Source organism: Sinohyriopsis cumingii, chromosome 14 (genome assembly GCF_028554795.1).
Source record: "Sinohyriopsis cumingii isolate HCF-2022 chromosome 14, ASM2855479v2, whole genome shotgun sequence".
NCBI classification, from domain to species: domain Eukaryota; kingdom Metazoa; phylum Mollusca; class Bivalvia; order Unionida; family Unionidae; genus Sinohyriopsis; species Sinohyriopsis cumingii.
The window spans coordinates 74,407,272-74,431,499 of NC_142974.1; the positions used below are offsets into that span (position 1 = coordinate 74,407,272).

Sequence of the window (24,228 nt, forward strand, 5' to 3'; positions counted from 1 at the left end):
CTAAATATCGAGTCTGTATACGGTATACTATTGTGGCAACCAAATATCATTGGACTACATGTCACAATACACAAGGCATGTAACAAAATTAATTTGTGAAAATAATACCAACATACCCTATTTAATTACATAAGACGCATTACGGTGCGTACGGTTAGCAAAACGATGTAGAGGAATAGATACATTAAGTTATTGTGTATTGAATGTAAAGCTCATTGAAATAGCGTGATATAAATGTTACAAGAACTAAGTAATAAATTAAGTGACATAAAATTGCAAATGTAACAGATGCGATTCTAAATAAATGCAGCTGGTTGTTCACGTCGAAGTCCCAAATTACACATTGTACAATGACCTGCAAAGGGAGAAGATTGCAATTGCACTTTTCTAACGCTGATTTATAGCATAATATCTTAAGACAGCACCAAAAAAAATTAAAAAATTGCATTACTTTGACAGGTATGTTCTCACGTAATACCTTGTAGTTTTCATTTTACTCCACGCTTTTGTTTTAAAGAAAATGGCTGAATATTACCCGGGCCCGTTTCAAATACATTACGCTCTTCACTTTAATGTCAGTCACTTGCTACATCAAACGATTGTTTTCCTATCTTTGAAAGATCTTGTTGCTGGTGTTGCTGTCTTAATTACTCGGTCGAAGTAACACTAGCAAAATTTTGAAAGATGGTGCATGTCTCAATATTTATTTATGTTGTAGTCTCGTGAAGCTGTTGCATAGCTATGTCTTCGTAATAAGCTGCATCGCAGGATGTATTCGCCCTGTGCTCGTGCAATCATTTTAACTAACCCCAAAACGTATCAATATTTCACATGTTATGCTCATATATTTTAAGACTTATTAGCAATACATTTAAGTCTCGATAGCGAAAAGAACAATGGTAGAATAAAAACTTTTTCTGTAGTAATTACAACAAAATGTCTTCTCCCTATGTTCGACACAAGCACTAGTTTATTATATTATGTGCAACCACTAGGAGTGGCATGCGCAGTGACTTTTTTAGAGATCGCAAAGGATTGTTTTGTTTTCTTGTTTGCTTGTTGTTTGTTTGTTGTTGTTTTCATTAAAAAATTTGCATGTTTTTTTTTCTTTATGTCCAAGCCTTTTGAGAATATCATCCTAATGAAAATAAACAATAGCTAGACCTAAGGAGAAAAAAAAACACACATAAAGAACCACTTTAAAAGGTTAACTTATGCCGCTAAAGAAACAATTTTGCATTCATGTGAGCATTTCTGTTTTATGACATATCCTTCGATGAAGTTCTTGCACACTGTCAATCAAACTTTCGACCGGAATGTATATAAATCCACCCTCAATCTCATTTTGGGGGTTTGTGTTTGTCCACGATATGTAGGGCAAGGACCGCCATCTTGCCACGGCTTCATACACACAATACCATGGACGCTTGGTTTTGAAGTTTAGGGGGAATATTTCAAATATCCCAGCAAGCTTTGGACGGAAAAGCGTATGAGTCATTCCCGCGCCGTAGACCCCAACCAGTATGTCAGTCTCACTAATCCACGTCAATTGATCTTCCATGGGTGCCGAGTTCATGATCCTTCCAGAAACAATGGATTCCGTGATGAGGGCCTTAAGAGCTGCGAAGACTTCGCCTTCATTGAAAATTTCATCTCAGCTTTGCCGTGTCTGTCTCCTATTCTTGATATATAATTCCTTCTAATAATTAATGTGATTTATCACATGTGTTTTTTTTTTTTTTTGTTCTGTGTGTTTGCGTCCATGTGTATATCGTTCCTCGCTTTAGCATGAAACTTGGATCAAAATATGCGTATCGGATGTTGGCTTGAGTGACTGGTTCTCTAATATAATATTGTCTGGGACTTTCCAAACATATTGTCGTCCCAGAAGCCATAATTGCACCAAGTCACTATTAATGAGTAATTCTTGTATTTTATTCTTCACTGTCCGTGCGTACATCAATCCGGCTTGTACAAGGAGGACTAGCACCATACATACAAAGACAATAACCAAAAGTCGTACTTTCCACTTCATCATTTTGACAGAATGGATAAGGTCTCAGTTCCAGCTTTTTGCCACGTAATTTAATCAACGGCCGTCTGTAAAATAAGCAAATATTTTAAAAAGATAATTACAAAATACAACAAAACAGGAATAATTGAAAATAGAGGTATAAAATAAACATGAAAATGCCTAACAATACGATACAATATATGCTACGACTGAAACAATCACGGCGGAAAACTGCTGACGGGTCGAGTATTTTCGGTGTAGTATTCAACTTTTAACAGTTGAATTCTCACCCCACCGGGTCCGTTTGTGACGTTGAAAGATGAACCCACATTAGACCTTAACGTTGAATTTTGATTTTCGCAGTCGTTGAAATGATGGTATGTTTGAAAGCTTGCCAGTAGCTTCTCGTGGGTCGGTGGTTCTTTCCCGGGTTGTTCCTCCACCATTAGTACTGGCCGCCAGGTATAGCCTATCGTGTGCTGAAAAATGGCGTTAAACCCCACAGCAACAACAACAAAATATATGTTAATGATGATATAGATATAGCGGCATTAATTGTTTTTTCATAGGCCTCACTGCTAATGTTTTCGTGAAATATATATACTTTCTATCCTACTTCACCATGCGTGTCATACACTGTGATACAGAACAATGTTAGATTGTCAATTTGACAAGGACAGAACCAGATGCTCTAATGCATTTAAGAGAAATAATTCTGCTGGAGCGAAACAGGGTTAAGAGTTGCCTTTTAAAACGGATGCATTTTCAGTGATGTGTAAGACAATTTTGTTTAAATCATAAAAAATACAAAGTATAATATAGATATGAATTAGTATAATCTCCAATGTTGCCAAGAGACTCGATATTGTCTAAGCCTGACAGAGACTACAGCTTTTACATAATGCACCAATCATAGCCAGGTATAATTTTTTTCTGAATACAATGTTCCTTACACTTGACAGACGATACTAATTTTATGAAAAAATGGGAACCAGCCTGGAAATGTGTGAACATAAAATAGAGTATATATGGGTTTGGCTGACCAGGATTGGTTAATAATTTAAGTTATGTTTTCGGAAAAAGAATCTTTTGAAAGTTTATCCTAGGTGTAAACTGCAAGTGAGAGAAAGAAATAGAGACATTGTTTCATTGATGGAATTTCAGTCCTTTAACAATTTTAAGTTTGGAACAATCCTTAGTGAACTATCACCTAACTCTTTAGTGCGGAACTAAAAGCACGTGTTTCAAACAAACACATGTCCAGAAAATGATGCTATCCTTTTCTCTATATAGAAGCTGACATCCAGGTTTCATCTATACTAATAAATATAGGTTTGATCATGAGGACTCCGAAATTTTAAGTTATTGAATTTTCAATATCAGGGTGTTTGCATAGGTTTACTATGGGAACTGAATTAGTACGGTGATTCCTTAAGCTATGCCCCCTGAGTAGTATGTTAGATTGGAGGTTCTGGGCCAGTTTTCGCGCTGGGGGAGTGTCACTAAGTTGCAGTAAAAGTGAATTTCTTATCCGTTTTTCCATGGGTAGTCACTCAGTTGCCTATATATACTAGTCGATACAAAATGTTTCAGACTTCAGTCTTAAGGCAGCTTTACGGACATAAAATTGCAAATAAAATGCTGATTATCAAGACTTAATAGTCGTTTTTAATTAAAAAAAAATCAACAAAAACCATTTATAACAAGGTGCTAAAACAATCATGCTTCACACATTGGATATTTTTGCAAGACACATTTTGTAGATGTTTATCAAGCAAAGATGATTAGCCATTTAGTAAGAGAACGAAATCTAGGACAAATAAAGCAAGAATAGTATTAATAAATGTTGAGCTGTACGTATCGAATGTCTTTCAATATAATATACCCTTTCCTGTCCTGTCACTCTATAGATGATAGTATATATATATATATATATATATATATATATATATATATATATATATATATATGTGTGTGTGTGTGTGTGTGTGTGTGTGTGTGTGTGTATGCAAGCAATGCTACCCTTTGCTCTCTTTTCCCTCCGTGTATGATAGTACTTTTATGTGTATAGTATTTACATCTAAATGCCCTTATGTCTCTCCTTATATTTGACTGATAACATTGTGGAGATTATAAGGGCGGTAACAGGATTAAAGTTTCCCTTGAAGGGATTGAGTCTTTTCTTGCCAAGTCAAAACACTCTATGTACGATTTACAATTTCAATGTTTTAAGGTTCTACCGTTTTCAGACCCAAACAGCAAAACGTCCGATTCTTGGGGTACAAGTAAACCCTTCCAACCAAATTTAACAGTGTGTCAAACTTTCATATTGTCTATCGTTACAGGTAACAATTTGCTCAGTGTATTAAATTTAAGACGCCAGGAGACATTTGTATCATAGCAAACTGACATAAGGTTAGCAAGATCAGCGAGTGCTTTAAATATGCGGTCTCAAAATGAACTCATACATCTGCAACAGTATGAAGCCTCAAGCCTTTCTGGTGCATTCTATACGATATATTTGATATATATATATATATATATATATATATATATATATATATATATATATATATATATATATATATATATAAAGCTTCCTGCCAGTGTTTATCAAGTCCTAATGGGTAATGGTTTATTGAGAGAACAAAATATAACACAAATACATCGGAAATAATATTACAAATTCTATAATAAAAAACATGGTTCCATAAAGCATAAGCAACAGATATGTTCTAAAACTCTTTTTGGAATTTAAAAATAGCCTAATTCATTCCCATCAGTATGTGCTAGTTCTTCTTTCTATCGCATGTATTGTCTATGGACGGATATGTGTATATGTATGCAAGAACCCCAACTCTTTTTCTCCTTTCTAATACAATCCTTGGTAGTGCATATGCTACATGAATAGGGTGTATTTCTACCCTTTCTTTAGGCCTTACACTTCACTGCTAGGATTGTGAGTATTATAAGGTGATAGAGTATGGCAAGTTTTATTTTACAAGGATGTTAAGTTATTGATGAATAAAGGCTTGAATTTGTTTGAAAAAGGACAATGATGATGTTACTGAGATAAAATAATGTTGATTTTATCGATATACGGTTTAAGTTCTATTTATACGCATTTTTACATCCTACGATGTGTTGCATAGTACATGCTGGTGCCGATAATTCCAAGCCATATTGGATAGTATTGTTCTATCTAACGCAGTGTTGGTTAGTAATTATGGGATGTTGCTTAATAGATGATAAATATTTGGTTACTGTACAAGATTATTGAATAGATGTGCAGGTGGTCACTCCAAACGGCGTATAGTATAATAAGTACAAGCGTTGTTCACTCCAAATGGCGTGTTGGATAGAAGGTGCATAGTGCTGGTAAATAGCAGAGTTTGTGTTCATTATGCCAAACTGCTGTTGGATGGTAACTGTAGGTGATAGTCACTCCGAACCGTGCGTTGGATAGCAGGTGTTTGTCACTTAACTGGCATGTCGGATAAGAGTCGAAGGCTCATTAGAAGATGACTAGATTTATATCAAACCAAGCGGTATCATGGATAGTAAGCGTACATTTTGATTAATATATGGCCTTGTTATTAATTGATGATCAATCCAAACGGTGTGGTGGCTTCAAAATGTGAGTATTGATCACTCCGAATGGTGTGTTGCTTAGAAAATGTAGTTTAACATACATGTTCCCTTAATCCCACATCATCTTCAGCTCCAGAAGTAAAAACATGACACGATAATCATCATGTAAACTCTATTGACCCCCATTAGCCATACTCGTGTTAAAGATATGGATATATTTAACATTACATTTCCCCTTTTAAACAAAAGTATCATTACAAACTAGCAATTATGGGCACAATTGGAAATGTGAGTTAAAAAATAATGTTAAATTTACAATGTACCCTAAAAGCCATATAAAGTTTAAACTTATGAATATTTTATATTACCATTCTCCCTAATATTGAAAGTGACATATTTGCCGCACGTCCAAGATGGTAGCGATAATGTTGAATCCTAATTAAGCCCCAAGTTCCACATGCTATTACTAAAGTACAGTCTTGTCAGTGGTGTGCATTTCCCATCACTGTCTTCAACCTGGCATTGTTTAAGGCATCTTTAAACACAACGAAGTTCACCATAACACTTTAGTCTACAGGTGCATTATGCAATCATTCCATTTCCTTCTGGAGCCCAAGTTCTCAAACTGAAAAGCCACAAAATTTCCCTCTACAATAAATAATGTTGCTTCAGATTGTTAGGTCATTGGTTCCATTTTTAACCATAGTCCTGCATATGAAAATTAATGTAATATGGGCAATGCCATCACGATGATTTTGGTGATGACAAACGTGAAGGTATTTTCCGTCCGGATAATACTGTCCTCAAAACAAAAGGTCTACACAATGGACTTCAAAGGATCATTTCAATGTATAGCGCGGGGGGTGGGGGGGGGCTAACATCTGACGAATTTTCAGTATTTCTTGGGGTCCAAACAGGCTATTTCAAAATCCATGTATGTATGTATGTATGTATGTATGTATGTATGTATGTATAACTGCATAACTAGTGAAAAAAACAAAGACAAAAAACACATAAGCAAGCGCTGATCTGATAAAATTTTAACGGTTCTAACCACTGAGACTCGATAACCAGTGCTTAAACAATACTTCTAACAAATCCATAACTACTTTTAGACTCTTCTTTGTCAGTGTTTATACAAATATCTTATTGAATCCAAGCTGCGGGTGATTCCTTGCTTGCTCCAGTGCACTACTAATATATATATATATATATATATATATATATATATATATATATATATATATATATATATATATATATACATATATATATATATATATATATATATATATATATATATATATATATATATATATATATATATATATTTGTGTGTGTATGTTTCTCAGATTCAAACATATGGAATGAAAAACAAAGATATATACTTGACCAAATCATCACATTTTGCACTCACAATGAGATAACTGCTTTTAATTCTTTTGTGGAAATATTTATAAATCAGCACAGAAAAAAGAAAGCATATCACAATTATATCAATAAAAGAAGTGGTCGAGTTTAGGTCAGCAAACAACCCTGGCATGATGCAGGCTGTAAAGCAGCAAAGCATCGCGCTCTTGATGCACTTAGAAGCACCAAAGAAATATGTTCAAAAACGTATCCAGGCAAATATACAACCTATACATAACAATGAAAAAATGCTTCTGGAGATTTTTAAATAAATCCAAATGCAACGTTGAATGGAAAGATAATCCACAACTGATGCACCATTACGTTTCAGAATTATTTAATATTCTTTTGAGAGTAAACGAAACTAATAATCCCTATGAAAATTTGGATGGTAAAATAAACAAGAGGAAATACACAATGTTGTACAAAGGTTAATGTAGAAAAAATCAAGTGGTATTGATAACCGTTAAAAATTAGCACGTTACTTATTTTCGTGTATGTTTTCTATAAATTATTTGACCTCTGTTAATTCCAGAAGTGTTGGGCAATAGTTGGTATCAACCATTCACAAACAAGGGTATAAATAAACCTGAAAATTACAGAGAGATTAGTCTTCTGCCAGTTCTCGTTAAAATATTTAGTGCATTTATAAAAGCAAGGCTAGTTACCTGGGTAAAACAAAATGATATTGCAGGTGAAGAGCCAGCTCGTTTTAGAAGTGGATATTCAATTGTATATTTCATATATTCTAAACAAATTGAAAAGTATATTCGTCGCTAAACCGTCTCAGTTCTTTGAGTACCAAATTAAGAATTATGGATTATTCTGTTCAATAAAATATAGCTTGCACGCGTCAGATAACGATCGCAGAAAGATCAATACATCGTGTTATAGTGTTCAACGAGTTGAGTTCATTGAAAACATGAACCCACTGTATTTTGTAATGGCAAGAAACAACGCGCTCATACTTTGCCGTCAGCTCGCTAATAGCCACTTAAAACATATAAACTTTCAGAAAGCATATACACCAAACAAAATCATTTTGTGGCTTTTGTCGTCCCTCCTCGTGTTGTGCATTCTTCCCAATCCGGCCAGTAATTCGCTTTCATCCGATCGCAATATTGATCTAAATTAAAACATTCATCTGGAAAGAAAGATCAAGAAATCAGTTATCAGGCATATTTCCATAATAATATTCAGCAAAACGGCATGTGTAATATCAATTCACATTGGTGGCGATTTTGGTCTAGGCTTTGGGAAAAGACAATCACGCCCTGTTGGTAATGGTGGTTCGTGATTTAGCTTGACAGTCATGTAAGCCGTGGTTCGTGATTGACAATTATGTAAGCCGTTCGATAATCACATACTAGACCCAAGACTAACTAAAGACTGGATTCATTCCTACTGTCATCAGGTTAACAAACACGCTATATTTATATTTTCGTCTTTACTTTATAATGGGAACGTAAAGAAATATATTTGGAAATTGTGAGGCTTGAATCCGATTAAGCACGGATTTTAACTTAAAATTTGTGACCTTTCTAATTAAAAGTCAGCGAATAATTTAATAACAACTGAAAGCGAGACCGATTCTAACGCTAACATACATACACACATACATATCTATATATATATATATATATATATATATATATATATATATATATATATATATATATATATATAGCGTGTGAGTGTGTGTGCGTACTTTAAACTTCAGCGTATAGAGTTATCGTACCTAATTAATGTTGTTTACATTGTAAAACTGAGACAGATCATATTTAACACGTATGGACATGTACCAAAATATGTTTGGCTTTATTCAGAAATGAACGCTCAAAGCAAACTTACCAAAGAAAAATTTCTTTGCCTCACAGTCTGGTGTATGCCATTTGATCTGAGATAGCTGTCCAAATATAGCACAGTCTACCTCTGTTGCATCATCGCCAAAGAAAAATTTATTAGATCCTGCGAGGAAACAATGTACGGTGTGCTTTATAACAAGACATCAACGGGTATGAAGAAAATCTATGTTTATCATACAATGACTATCCTTCCAATAGTTAACAAATTAATAAACTGATAATGTAAATTGATTGACTATTTCTAAGTTTCAGTTTTTAAATAACGTTTATTTTTCTTCATGCAAGTATAAACTTTCTAGGCAGTCAAAACCGATACAAATATGCTATACGACATTTTGTTGCAAGCAGAAAAGAAAATAACGAACAAATAAATCAATTCACTTAGCAAAGAAACGAATTGTAATTTCTCTAGTGTTTTCACATTATATGAATATTTATATCTGAACAACGACTTGAACTGGGCCAATGCAAGAGACTGACCAAATATATTCACTTACAGAATGGGCCAGTGTAAGTCACATACCAAAAATATTCCTATACGTAATGGATGAATGTAAGTCACAGACCAAAGGTATTCCTATACGTAATGGATGAATGTAAGTCACAGACCAAAAGTATTCCTATAGGTAATTGATGAATGTAAGTCACAGACCAAAGGTATTCCTATACGTAATGGATGAAAGTAAGTCACAGACTGAAAGCATTCCAATACGTAATGGATGAATGTAAGTCACAGACCAAAAGTATTCCTATACGTAATGGATGAATGTAAGTCACAGACCAAAAATATTCCTATACGTAATGGATGAATGTAAGTCACAGACCAAAAATATTCCTATACGTAATGGATGAATGTAAGTCACAGACCAAAAATATTCCCATACGTAATGGATGAATGTAAGGCACAGACCAAAAATATTCCTATACGTAATGGATGAATGTAAGTTACAGACCAAAAATATTCCTATACGTGATTGATGAATGTAAGTCACAGACCAAAAGTATTCCTATACCTAATGGACGAATGTAAGTTACAGACCAAAGGTATTCCTAAACGTAATGGATGAATGTAAGTCACAGACCAAAAATATTCCCATACGTAATGGATGAATGTAAGGCACAGACCAAAAACATTCCTATACGTAATGGATGAATGTAAGTCACAGACCAAAAATATTCCTATACGTAATGGATGAATGTAAGTAACAGACCAAAAATATTCCCATAAGTAATGGATGAATGTAAGGCACAGACCAAAAATATTCCCATACGTAATGGATGAATGTAAGTTACAGACCAAAAATATTCCTATACGTAATTGATGAATGTAAGTCACAGACCAAAAGTATTCCTATACCTAATGTACGAATGTAAGTTACAGACCAAAGGTATTCCTATACGTAATGGATGAATGTAAGTCACAGGCCAAAGGTATTCCTATACGTACTGGATGAAAGTAAGTCACAGACTGAAAGCATTCCAATACGTAATGGATGAATGTAAGTTACAGACCAAAAATATTCCTATACGTAATGGATGAACGTAAGTCACAAACCAAAAATATTCATATACGTAATGGATGAATGTAAGTCACAGACCAAAAATATTCCTATACGTAATTGATGAATGTAAGTCACAGACCAAAAATATTCCTATACGTAATGGATGAATGTAAGTCACAGACCAAAGGTATTCCTATACGTAATGGATGAATGTAAGTTACAGACCAAAAGTATTCCTATACGTAATGGATGAATGTAAGTTACAGACCACAAATATTCCCATACGTAATGGATGAATGTAAGGCACAGAAAAAAAATATTCCTATACGTAATGGATGAATGTAAGTTACAGACCAAAAATATTCCTATACGTAATTGATGAATGTAAGTCACAGACCAAAAGTATTCCTATACCTAATGGATGAATGTAAGTTACAGACCAAAGGTATTCCTATACGTAATGGATGAATGTAAGGCACAGGCCAAAGGTATTCCTATACGTAATGGATGAAAGTAAGTCACAGACTGAAAGCATTCCAATACGTAATGGATGAATGTAAGTTACAGACCAAAAATATTCCTATACGTAATGGATGAACGTAAGTCACAAACCAAAAATATTCCTATACGTAATGGATGAATGTAAGTCACAGACCAAAAATATTCCTATACGTAATTCATGAATGTAAGTCACAGACCAAAAATATTCCTATACGTAATGGATGAATGTAAGTCACAGACCAAAGGTATTCCTATACGTAATGGATGAATGTAAGTTACAGACCAAAAGTATTCCTATACGTAATGGATGAATGTAAGTTACAGACCAAAGGTATTCCTATACGTAATGGATGAATGTAAGTCACATACCAAAGATATTCCGATACGTAATGGATGAATGTAAGTCACAGACCAAAAATATTCCTATACGTAATGGATGAATGTAAGTCACCGACCAAAAATATTCCTATACGTAATGGATGAATGTAAGTCACAGAAAAAAAATATTTCTGTACGTAATGGATGAATGTAAGTTACAGACCAAAGGTATTCCTATACGTAATGGATGAATGTAAGTCACAGACCAAAAATATTCCTATACGTAATGGATCAAAGTAAGTCACAGACTGAAAGCATTCCAATACGTAATGGATGAATGTAAGTTACAGACCAAAAATATTCCTATACGTAATGGATGAATGTAAGTCACAGACCAAAAATATTCCTATACGTAATGGATGAATGTAAGTCACAGACCAAAAATATTCCTGTACGTAATAGATGAATGTAAGTTACAGACCAAAAGTATTCCTATACGTAATGGATGAATGTAAGTCACAGACCAAAAATGTTCCTATACGTAACGGATGAATGTAAGTAAGAGACCAAAAATATTCCTATATGTAATGGATGAATGTAAGTCACAGACCAAAGGTATTCCTATACGTAATTGATGAATGTAAGTTACAGACCAAAAATATTCCTATACGTAATGGATGAATGTAAGTCACAGACCAAAAATATTCCTATACGTAATGGATGAAAGTAAGTCACAGACTGAAAGCACTGCATTACGTAATGGATGAATGTAAGTCACAGACCAAAAATATTCCTATACGTAATGGATGTATATAAGTAACAGACCAAAAATATTCCTATACGTAATGGATGAAAGTAAGTCACAGATTGAAAGCATTGCATTACGTAATGGATGAATGTAAGTCACAGACCAAAAATATTCCTATACGTAATGGATGAATGTAAGTCACAGACCAAAAATATTCCTTTACGTAATGGATGAATGTAAGTTACAGACCAAAGGTATTCCTATACGTAATGGATGAATGTAAGTCACAGACCAAAGGTATTCCTATACGTAATTGATGAATGTAAGTCACAGACCAAAAATATTCCTATACGTAATGGATGAATGTAAGTCACAGACCAAAAATAATCGTATACGTAATGGATGAATGTAAGTCACAGACCAAAAATATTCCTATACGTAATGGATGAATGTAAGTTACAGACCAAAGGTATTCCTATACGTAATGGATGAATGTAAGTCACAGACCAAAGGTATTCCTATACGTAATGGATGAATGTAAGTCACAGACCAAAAATATTCCTTTACGTAATGGATGAATGTAAGTCACAGACCAAAAATATTCCTATACGTAATGAATGAATGTAAGTGACAGACCAAAAATATTCCTATACGTAATGGATGAATGTAAGCTACAGACCAAAGGTATTCCTATACGTAATGGATGAATGTAAGTCACAGACCAAAGGTATTCCTATACGTAATGGATGAATGTAAGTCACAGACCAAAAATATTCCTATACGTAATGGATGAATGTAAGTCACAGACCAAAGGTATTCCTATACGTAATGGATGAATGTAAGTTACAGACCAAAAATATTCCGATACGTAATGGATGAATGTAAGTCACAGACCAAAAATATTCCTATACGTAATGGATGAATGTAAGTCACAGACCAAAGGTATTCCTATACGTAATGGATGAATGTAAGTTACGGACCAAAAGTATTCCTATACGTAATGGATGAATGTAAGTTACAGACCACAAATATTCCCATACGTAATGGATGAATGTAAGGCACAGACCAAAAATATTCCTATACGTAATGGATGAATGTAAGTTACAGACCAAAAATATTCCTATATGTAATGGATGAATGTAAGTCACAGACCAAAAGTATTCCTATACCTAATGGATGAATGTAAGTTACAGACCAAAGGTATTCCTATACGTAATGGATGAATGTAAGTCACAGGCCAAAGGTATTCCTATACGTAATGGATGAAAGTAAGTCACAGACTGAAAGCATTCCAATACGTAATGGAAGAATGTAAGTTACAGACCAAAAATATTCCTATACGTAATGGATGAACGTAAGTCACAAACCAAAAATATTCCTATACGTAATGGATGAATGTAAGTCACAGACCAAAAATATTCCTATACGTAATTGATGAATGTAAGTCACAGACCAAAAATATTCCTATACGTAATGGATGAATGTAAGTCACAGACCAAAGGTATTCCTATACGTAATGGATGAATGTAAGTTACAGACCAAAAATATTCCGATACGTAATTGATGAATGTAAGTCACAGACCAAAAATATTCCTATACGTAATGGATGAATGTAAGTCACTGACCAAAGGTATTCCTATACGTAATTGATGAATGTAAGTTACAGACCAAAAGTATTCCTATACGTAATGGATGAATGTAAGTTACAGACCACAAATATTCCCATACGTAATGGATGAATGTAAGGCACAGACCAAAAATATTCCTATACGTAATGGATGAATGTAAGTTACAGACCAAAAATATTCCTATACGTAATTGATGAATGTAAGTCACAGACCAAAAGTATTCCTATACCTAATGGATGAATGTAAGTTACAGACCAAAGGTATTCCTATACGTAATGGATGAATGTAAGTCACAGGCCAAAGGTATTCCTATACGTAATGGATGAAAGTAAGTCACAGACTGAAAGCATTCCAATACGTAATGGATGAATGTAAGTTACAGACCAAAAATATTCCTATACGTAATGGATGAACGTAAGTCACAAACCAAAAATATTCCTATACGTAATGGATGAATGTAAGTCACATACCAAAAATATTCCTATACGTAATTGATGAATGTAAGTCACAGACCAAAAATATTCCTATACGTAATGGATGAATGTAAGTCACAGACCAAAGGTATTCCTATACGTAATGGATGAATGTAAGTTACAGACCAAAAATATTCCGATACGTAATTGATGAATGTAAGTCACAGACCAAAAATATTCCTATACGTAATGGATGAATGTAAGTCACAGACCAAAGGTATTCCTATACGTAATTGATGAATGTAAGTTACAGACCAAAATTATTCCTATACGTAATGGATGAATGTAAGTTACAGACCACAAATATTCCCATACGTAATGGATGAATGTAAGGCACAGACCAAAAATATTCCTATACGTAATGGATGAATGTAAGTTACAGACCAAAAATATTCCTATACGTAATTGATGAATGTAAGTCACAGACCAAAAGTATTCCTATACCTAATGGATGAATGTAAGTTACAGACCAAAGGTATTCCTATACGTAATGGATGAATGTAAGTCACAGGCCAAAGGTATTCCTATACGTTATGGATGAAAGTAAGTCACAGACTGAAAGCATTCCAATACGTAATGGATGAATGTAAGTTACAGACCAAAAATATTCCTATACGTAATGGATGAACGTAAGTCACAAACCAAAAATATTCCTATACGTAATGGATGAATGTAAGTCACAGACCAAAAATATTCCTATACGTAATTGATGAATGTAAGTCACAGACCAAAAATATTCCTATACGTAATGGATGAATGTAAGTCACAGACCAAAGGTATTCCTATACGTAATGGATGAATGTAAGTTACAGACCAAAAGCATTCCTATACGTAATGGATGAATGTAAGTTACAGACCAAAGGTATTCCTATACGTAATGGATGAATGTAAGTCACATACCAAAGATATTCCGATACGTAATGGATGAATGTAAGTCACAGACCAAAAATATTCCTATACGTAATGGATGAATGTAAGTCACAGACCAAAAATATTCCTATACGTAATGGATGAATGTAAGTCACAGACCAATAATATTCCTATACGTAATGGATGAATGTAAGTTACAGACCAAAGGTATTCCTATACGTAATGGATGAATGTAAGTCACAGACCAAAAATATTCCTATACGTAATGGATGAAAGTAAGTCACAGACTGAAAGCATTCCAATACGTAATGGATGAATGTAAGTTACAGACCAAAAATATTCCTATACGCAATGGATGAATGTAAGTCACAGACCAAAAATATTCCTATACGTAATGGATGAATGTAAGTCACAGACCAAAAATATTCCTGTACGTAATGGATGAATGTAAGTTACAGACCAAAAGTATTCCTATACGTAATGGATGAATGTAAGTCACAGACCAAAAGTGTTCCTATACGTAATGGATGAATGTAAGTTAGAGACCAAAAATATTCCTATATGTAATGGATGAATGTAAGTCACAGACCAAAGGTATTCCTATACGTAATGGATGAATGTAAGTTACAGACCAAAAATATTCCTATACGTAATGGATGAATGTAAGTCACAGACCAAAAATATTCCTATACGTAATGGATGAAAGTAAGTCACAGACTGAAAGCACTGCATTACGTAATGGGTGAATGTAAGTCACAGACCAAAAATATTCCTATACGTAATGGATGAATATAAGTCACAGACCAAAAATATTCCTATACGTAATGGATGAAAGTAAGTCACAGATTGAAAGCATTGCATTACGTAATGGATGAATGTAAGTCACAGACCAAAAATATTCCTATACGTAATGGATGAATGTAAGTCACAGACCAAAAATATTCCTATACGTAATGGATGAATGTAAGTTACAGACCAAAGGTATTCCTATACGTAATGGATGAATGTAAGTCACAGACCAAAGGTATTCCTATACGTAATGGATGAATGTAAGTCACAGACCAAAAATATTCCTATACGTAATGGATGAATGTAAGTCACAGACCAAAAATATTCCTATACGTAATGAATGAATGTAAGTCACAGACCAAAAATATTCCTATACGTAATGGATGAATGTAAGCTACAGACCAAAGGTATTCCTATACGTAATGGATGAATGTAAGTCACAGACCAAAGGTATTCCTATACGTAATGGATGAATGTAAGTCACAGACCAAAAATATTCCTATACGTAATGGATGAATGTAAGTCACAGACCAAAGGTATTCCTATACGTAATGGATGAATGTAAGTTACAGACCAAAAATATTCCGATACGTAATGGATGAATGTAAGTCACAGACCAAAAATATTCCTATACGTAATGGATGAAAGTAAGTCACAGACTGAATGCATTGCATTACGTAATGGATGAATGTAAGTCACAGACCAAAAATATTCCTATACGTAATGGATGAATGTAAGTCACAGACCAAAAATATTCCTATACGTAATGGATGAAAGTAAGTCACAGACTGAAAGCATTGCATTACGTAATGGATGAATGTAAGTTACAGACCAAAAATATTCCTATACGTAATGGATGAATGTAAGTCACAGACTGAAAGCATTCCAATACGTAATGGATGAATGTAAGTTACAGACCAAAAGCATTCACTTACAAAATTGGCCAATGTAAGAAACAGACCACACATATCCAATTATCGATTAAGCGGACAATGTTAAATAATTATACACCTTTGTAGAGGAGAATATAATGTTGTATGAACTAGTAAGACTCGATTTCATGCACGCGAAATTGAAGTCGACATGATAATTTTACTGCTTCAGGAAACTTAACGTTGATCGAAATCAAAAGCCCACATATCTAATTGATTTATAACATGATTACGAGAACAAAATACAATGCACTTGGCATTTTATTTGAACCATTATTTTGTCACATGCATGAGGCTCCAAACATGTTATGGTGTCACGTTTAGATCGATCCGGCACGAATTAATTAGCAAGTGACATTAATACATAGATCGCAAAATCCGTGATGGGGTGTCTTCCACTGAAAACCATGTCGCCAGGGTTTCAGATAATAATGTGAACCTGTCATAAACTGGCAAGCCATTGTCACAGAGTGTTAACTTACCACAAGTAAAATATGTCTCCTGCCGGGCTAGTTAATTACGTTATTCAATCAACAATAACGTAATTCCCATGTCAGTTAGTCTCAATTAAGTTTCGAAAGTTACCAGTTGTTAGCTTCACATTCGGAGCATTGCGAACTTCACATTCGGAGCATTGCTAACTTTACATTCGGAGCATTGCTAACTTCATATTGGGAGCAGTGAATAATGGATAAAATAAACATTTTTGTTCTCTGTTCAAAGATGGTACTTGATAGTTACATGTGGTTAGACGACTATCGATATTCATTGGAGTAATATTATTAAAATGTCCATCTCAAATATCAAGAGATATCAAAAGTAACTGTAAATTTTCTGCTGAAATATTTCCCTAAATCTACGTAGCAAAGTGTTCCTGTTGTTGTTTTGGGTTTAACGCCATTTTTCGGCGCACGATGGGCTATACATGGCGGCCAATATAACTGGTGGACGAAGATCCTGGGGAACAAAACCGTAAGAACCAATGACTCACAGAAATATACAACCTTTCTCACATACCAAGACCGCTCCGGTAGCCTTCTGGTTAGAGCATCTGCATCGAACCCCGGCTGAGTCATACCAAAGACTTTTAAAACTTCTACTAACAGCCGCCTCGTTTGGCGCTCGGCATTAAGAGGTTAGTGTTCGGACTGGTCGGCCTGGTGTCATGATCATGTGACCAGGTGGGACATGATGCTACATGTCTGCGGCATGATGCCCCAGTGGTAGACATCACTATAAACTGCCACACTGCAGACGTCGTAGCGATATGACTGAAAATTTTAGAGCTACAATAAAAATAAATATCTAATCACACACACAAACACACTTACATACTAACATTGGCCAAGTCCATAACTTAAAACCCACGCGGACTGAGATGAGATGGCTGTGATCGGTAAAGGCGAGAGCTTTAGACCAATCGGCCACAAGGGAAACTTGTAACAACATGTTTCAAAATCATTTATTGTGACGGGGGAAAAAAATCATCAAAATAAAGGACAAAGCATTTAAATGAAACTACAGATTGCACAAAGTGTGGTCAGAGGAGATAATTAAAGCTTTATTTACTCGCAACTTAGTGATTGGTAAGTAAAATGAGGGTTGAATAGGTGCCAGTTGTGCCAGATTTCGGTGTGTTATTCTGAGTGCAAACTGATTATGGAACAGTGTTTCATTTTATCTCTCCATGGGATATTTTTTGAGAAATGAATATTAACCTGAAAAGAACAGAACGGAACAGAACCCGACTTCACTACTAACTCGGATATGACATTTGGCATGTGATGGTAGGTACACATACGGGTCATTAATTACGGATATGACATTTGGCATGTGATGGTAGGTACAAATACGGGTCATTAATTAGGGATATGACATTTGGCATGTGATGGTAGGTACACATACGGGTCATTAATTACGGATATGACATTTGGCATGTGATGGTAGGTACACATACGGGTCATTAATTACGGATATGACATTTGGCATGTGATGTTAAGTACAAATACGGGTCATTATTTACGGTAGTGTAACGGATATAAAAACAGAAATAAAAAAGTAAAAGACTTATATTGTGATCACTATTTTCGATACACATGAAAACATGTAATTTAACATAACTGTGTCATCACTAATGAACTGATATGGGAATCATAAAAAGTTAAATATCAGTTCTATCTATTTCTTTATTTAATCAGGATGTTAACATTTCTGTTGTTTGGTGAATCTCAAAGTTTGTAAATACTAAGGTTTTAGACTAACATTTGCTAAAGGTGAGCGTGAAACTAGATTTAAAATGGATGTATGCACTCAATAGTTGGCTACAGTAACTCAAAAGTAATGTAATAACGGTTTAGAAGTGAATCTGGTAATTTTTGTTCACCCTATATCGAGGTAAGCCCTTACTTTTCTGGCACGTCTTACTTTTCTGAACACCACTTGTTGGTACGATGCTGTGTCTTAGAATAAAACAGTAATAACTAAATGGTAAAAACCCAACTATTTCGTGACAGAGACAACTCATTCGAATGATACCAGCTGGTACACTTGTCTACCAAACAAGTAAAAATATGATTACTGACATTTACAATCGTGCACAATTGATATTTGTCAGAAGTTATATAACTGATTAAACAAACGAGTAAAAATGCAAATGCGACCTCAGGTAGAGACATCATTTAGTTATAGTGTTTGGTTTGTTTCGCGAAATGATTAGTGCAGACTCCATATCATTCGTCGGGTCGTTCGTTCTTACCGGGATTTCCCCGGGTTCTTCCTCCACCAGTTATACTGGCCGCCATGTATAGCCTATCTTGGCTGAGAAATGGCGCAAAACCCACAAAGCAACAAAATGTCGTTTGTCTTAAAAGTCGAGGCTTCACAACGAAAGTGAGCAAGATAGCCTTTTCTAGAGTCCGAATTCAGCTGTCATCGTAGAAACTTGCTCCTAGTCGAAATCTGATTTGCTGTTAGATATTCCTACGCGATAAAGAGATTCCGTGTGAAGGTAAATACCCTATAGATCATCTGTCATTACGAACTATCTGTAAAGGGAGACTAAATACATCACATATTTGACAAATTGTTCTTTAGAGTATTCACACTTTCTATAGTTTAAACATGTTATATTTCATACGTTTGTAGTTGGAGACTACACGATGAATAAATGTAAAGGAATAATAATACAATTAACGGTTTATAATGCTCTTATCCTTTTCCAGGAAAACTTGTATATATATATCTATATATATATATATATATATATATATATATATATATATATATATATATATATATATATAAATGATTTAACAGTTAAAACTTAAGAGCCTCTTTGTCAAACATTAGCATTTACCTATGATATGTAGAGCTGGATGATGGACAAGGGGGTAGATTAAAAAAATGCTAGAAGAAATCAAGGCAGTTAAAAGTAGAAAATGTCAATCAAAATGTGTCAAAACTTGTGTAGAAAGTCGATAAAGAAAAAGGACGAACAGAACAAAATAAATAAATAAACCAAAGGTAACAAAATAGTGAGATTAAAAGTGAATAGAGAATGGAAGCGATGTCTAATTATTTGGACAAAAATGTGGGCAATTGCAGTTTGCAGCTGTTTCTTATTTGCAGTTTGCAGGTGTCCTTGAGGAAGAGCATGTGTGATACTAACATGTGCAGCTAAGTAAATCGTTTTAACGTTTCGATAACTTTATGAGCGAACTCGAAAATACGAATGTTTGCTTCGTACGGAAGCATTGTATCGTCATGTAAGACGGTATTTAAAGTTCAGGTGCCGTATGGTATGAATGATTAAAACATTTCAGTACAGTGTTTTTGATAATAAATGCAAGAATAAAAGTGTTTTCTCACACATTGTTTGAAACAAGTTGGTCAATTAAGGCCATTTGTGTAACATGTTATATAGTGCTGTCTAGTTAGCTGCTGGTTTTCAAATCATGTCCTTAATCTTAGGAGAATTATGAAAGCATCCTATTCCAAAATAAACCAAAATAAAATTTAAATGATCAAGACAACAAGTTTATAAATAAACGTAAATTCCTACCTAAGAAGTCGGAGAGAGATTTCAGGTCTCCCTTCGCAATATGGGTTATCTCGTCATAAGTGTGTCGCCCAATGCCCTGCACATATCCCTTGTTCATCATGTATCTCCTGTACCGCCACAGCGTGAAACGGTTGACGAAAAAACTGGGTACACCCACATAAGATATCATCATCTCCTCCAGATGAAAAGCCCATCTAAACAGAATATGGCACCTAAAGTATAAGATTTTTGACAGCAAATATGACACCAAAGTACAAGATTTTAGATGGCAGAATATGACACAAGAAATATAAGATTTTAGACAGCAGAATATGACATATAAAGAATAAGATTCTAGACAGCAAATATGACAACTGAAGCATTGGACTTTAGACAGCAGAACATGATACATAAGCTATAAAATGCTAGGCAGCAAATAATTACACATGAAGCAAAAGATTTTAGACAGCGACGGTAAAACATGACGTATAAGATTTTTATAGTAGTTTATGTAGTAAATACGGCAACTGGAAGTATAAGATCTTAGTAAGCAAATATGAAACTGAAGTATACGATTTTACACAGCGAAATATGTCACCTGAAGAAAATTAGTTTAGAGAGGATAAGATTTAACCCAGCAATTATAAGATCTGTGGTAAAAGATATTAGCCAGTAAATATTACGATTTTATATTTGCTTTTGTTTTTCAATTAAAATTTCCCAGCAAAATACCAAGCTTGGAAGTAATAGTTGAACCTACTCCATTGCGAAAAAAGAAAATAACTAGCACAGTCGAAACTCTCTTAGTGCTAGAGAAGTGGTTCATTCGCCAGTTTCAGCAAATGCAAAGTTTTGTGCCGACCATTATAATTTACTTCATTCTCCCTATTTCTTCACCTGATAGACTTTTTCAGGTTATCATCTCAGATGATAAAACTACAAAACCTGAATTGCCAATAAATTAATGAGTAATGAACTGAGGTTAACTTGTCAATAATAATTGAAAACATGGGGTAAATAATCGACACTTATTGTAGAATAATCTTTATTAGTGATTCTACTTCATTAACGTATTCCAGTTCGTTGACGATCCTTACTAATTCAACAATTTAAACATTTGTTTTCAGTGTGCAACATGGAAAATAAATAAATATGTAACACTGGGGCAAATAAAGTCCAGATTTACATGTTGGCATTCATATATCAAATGTATTGATATGTAAAAACATCATATTCAACCGCGCGTAACGGGCGGGGGAGCACCCAACCGGGCCAATGACATAATTTGATAATCAAAATGGACATGAGAAGTCCCGTTTGATCATCTATTCTTGTATTGCTATATGACTGAACGAATGAAATGCGTTATTTTGTGATTATCTACTACAAAGCAAAGTGCCTTACCAGTAAGTGTTTTCCTCCACCATCTTCTGCAGTGCCCTGGCTACAGCTCTCTGTTCTGCAGTCAAATCTTTGTTGAGGTCGATACTGAACTTATGATTGAGAAACTCGATGATAAAAGAGGAGTCGGGAATGACATTTTCATTGTACTCTATCCAAGGTACTTTCCCTTTCGGTGCCCCATTTAATCCGTCAAAACTGTTCTGATAATATAAAGTGTCCAATTATATATATATATATATATATATATATATATATATATATATATATATATATATATATAGTCTGCATTTAACAAGTGAATTGATGTTACCATTAATTTCCTCACTCTGAGTAACGGCTACGGAAAACATCACTTACACCTGTTACCAGCTCGTCAGCTCTTTGTTGTTACTTTCTCCAGGCATGTGTTCTATCTTTATTTTGATTACCCTGTACCATATTTCTCATAAATGATTACAATACTGTATAATCCTCAGAAATGATTACATTACTGTATAATACTCAGAAATGATTATAATACTGTATACTCCTCAGAAATGATTATAATACTGTATACTCATCAGAAATGATTATAATACTGTATAAATACTGTATACTCCTCAGAAATGATTATAATACTGTATACTCCTCAGAAATGATTATAATACTGTATACTCCTCAGAAATGATTATAATACTGTATACTCCTCAGAAATGATTATAATACTGTATACTCATCAGAAATGATTATAATACTGTATACTCCTCAGAAATGATTATAATACTGTATACTCATCAGAAATGATTATAATACTGTGTACTCATCAGAAGCAATATATTTTAATTATACGTTAAAATTTCATTCGACCGTTTTTATGCACGTTTTTGTGTACCTGTTTATGTCTTTTGTGTTTGTGTGTTTTTGTGTTTTGTGTTTGTGGGTGTTTGCGTGTTTGTGTTTGTACGTGTTTATGTATTTTACGTTTGTGTGTGAACCGCTCCAGTGCCCTAGTGGCTAGAACGTCCGCCTAAGGATGCGGGAGATCGCGGGTTCAAACCCGGGCCGAGTCTAATCAAAAGCTTACAAAAATGGTACTAACAGCTGCATCGCTTGGTGCTCAGCATCAAGATGCTAGTGGTGGGACTTCTGTCAAGATAAAGTGACTACGTTGGACATCATGTAACATTCCTGCAGCATGATGCCCGAGTGCTAGACATCACTGTAAACTGCCACAATGCAGACATCGTACCGATATGACTGAAAATTTTTAAAGCTACAATAAAAATCAAGATCACACACACACACATACACACACATGTCTGTGTGCATTTATTGTGCTTTGTGTTTGTTGGTGTTTATGTGTTTGCGTGTGTTTATGCGTGTGTGTTTCATGTTTGAGTGTGTGTGTTTATCAGAATAGGCAGATATTCAGACCTACCACATATGGTATTTTGGCTATACGGAGGTAGGTTTCCACCTTTACAGCAAAGTGAGACAAGTTTGGAGCGTAATGGGCCCGATCAAACTGATGTAGGACCACCATGTCTTTCGGAGGGATGCCTCTGCAGCAAAGGTATCAATTTAGTACCGTAAACAAAGCAAAGATAATCAGTAAATGACATAATACATACGTTCTCAAATAACTATAATAACCTTATCTTAAACGCTATATATATATATATATATATATATATATATATATATATATATATATATATATATATATATATATAGATAGATAGATAGATAGATAGATAGATAGATAGTGTTTACATTCCAGCATAGACAAAAATATAAATATTTTCAAGTTAACTATATTATCACTTTTATCATTGGTGAAAATAAAGCAACCAGCGAATTGCGGCATTCGTATTGAGAAATACGCAAGGATCAAGGAAGGCATCACGTCTTTAGCAGTTACGAACCAAGGATCGGTATTACTTTTGTGTGTCCTGGTGGACGTGTTTATTTATTTATTTAATTCTTTATTCGCTTAAAACTAGTGTATTCATCCTTTGTATGTACTATATGGACGACATAACTCTTACATGCTCTTCAACCTGGAGCAGTTCTGTACACTTGCGTTAACAGAAAAAAAAAGAAAAAAACAATACGAGAAAGTGTAATTTCTATGAATATAGAGTATATCACGACTAATTATGAAA

General features: G+C 34.4%; 1 protein-coding gene across 2 annotated transcripts; it reads right to left on the reverse strand.

The window, feature by feature from the left end:
• Positions 1 to 23,623, reverse strand: LOC149784161 (failed axon connections homolog). Of its 2 annotated transcripts, XM_089932243.1 has the most exons (6): positions 23,502 to 23,623; positions 22,085 to 22,284; positions 20,702 to 20,913; positions 8,867 to 8,983; positions 8,044 to 8,159; positions 1 to 2,100 (listed from the first exon to the last, which is right to left on the reverse strand). In XM_089932243.1, exons 1-5 carry the CDS (start codon positions 23,604 to 23,606, stop codon positions 8,053 to 8,055), a joined length of 741 nt encoding a protein of 246 aa, XP_089788369.1. In that variant the 5' UTR covers positions 23,607 to 23,623; the 3' UTR covers positions 1 to 2,100; positions 8,044 to 8,052. The 2 variants fall into 2 exon arrangements, with proteins under 2 accessions (XP_089788369.1, XP_089788368.1); XM_089932242.1 differs by lacking the exon at positions 1 to 2,100 and having other exon boundaries at positions 7,011 to 8,159.
• Positions 23,624 to 24,228: the final 605 nt, after the last annotated feature.

Excerpts from the sequence above, each read along its gene's own strand:
- LOC149784161 (XM_089932243.1), bottom strand. The coding sequence starts at position 23,606 with ATGGTGGTCCTACATCAGTTTGATCGGGCCCATTACGCTCCAAACTTG. Across the intron at positions 22,285-23,501 it reads TAGCCAAAATACCATATGTG|AACAGTTTTGACGGATTAAA; the intron begins GTAGGTCTGAAT and ends TTATATTATCAG. Across the intron at positions 8,160-8,866 it reads GGCAAAGAAATTTTTCTTTG|ATGAATGTTTTAATTTAGAT; the intron begins GTAAGTTTGCTT and ends CTTTCTTTCCAG.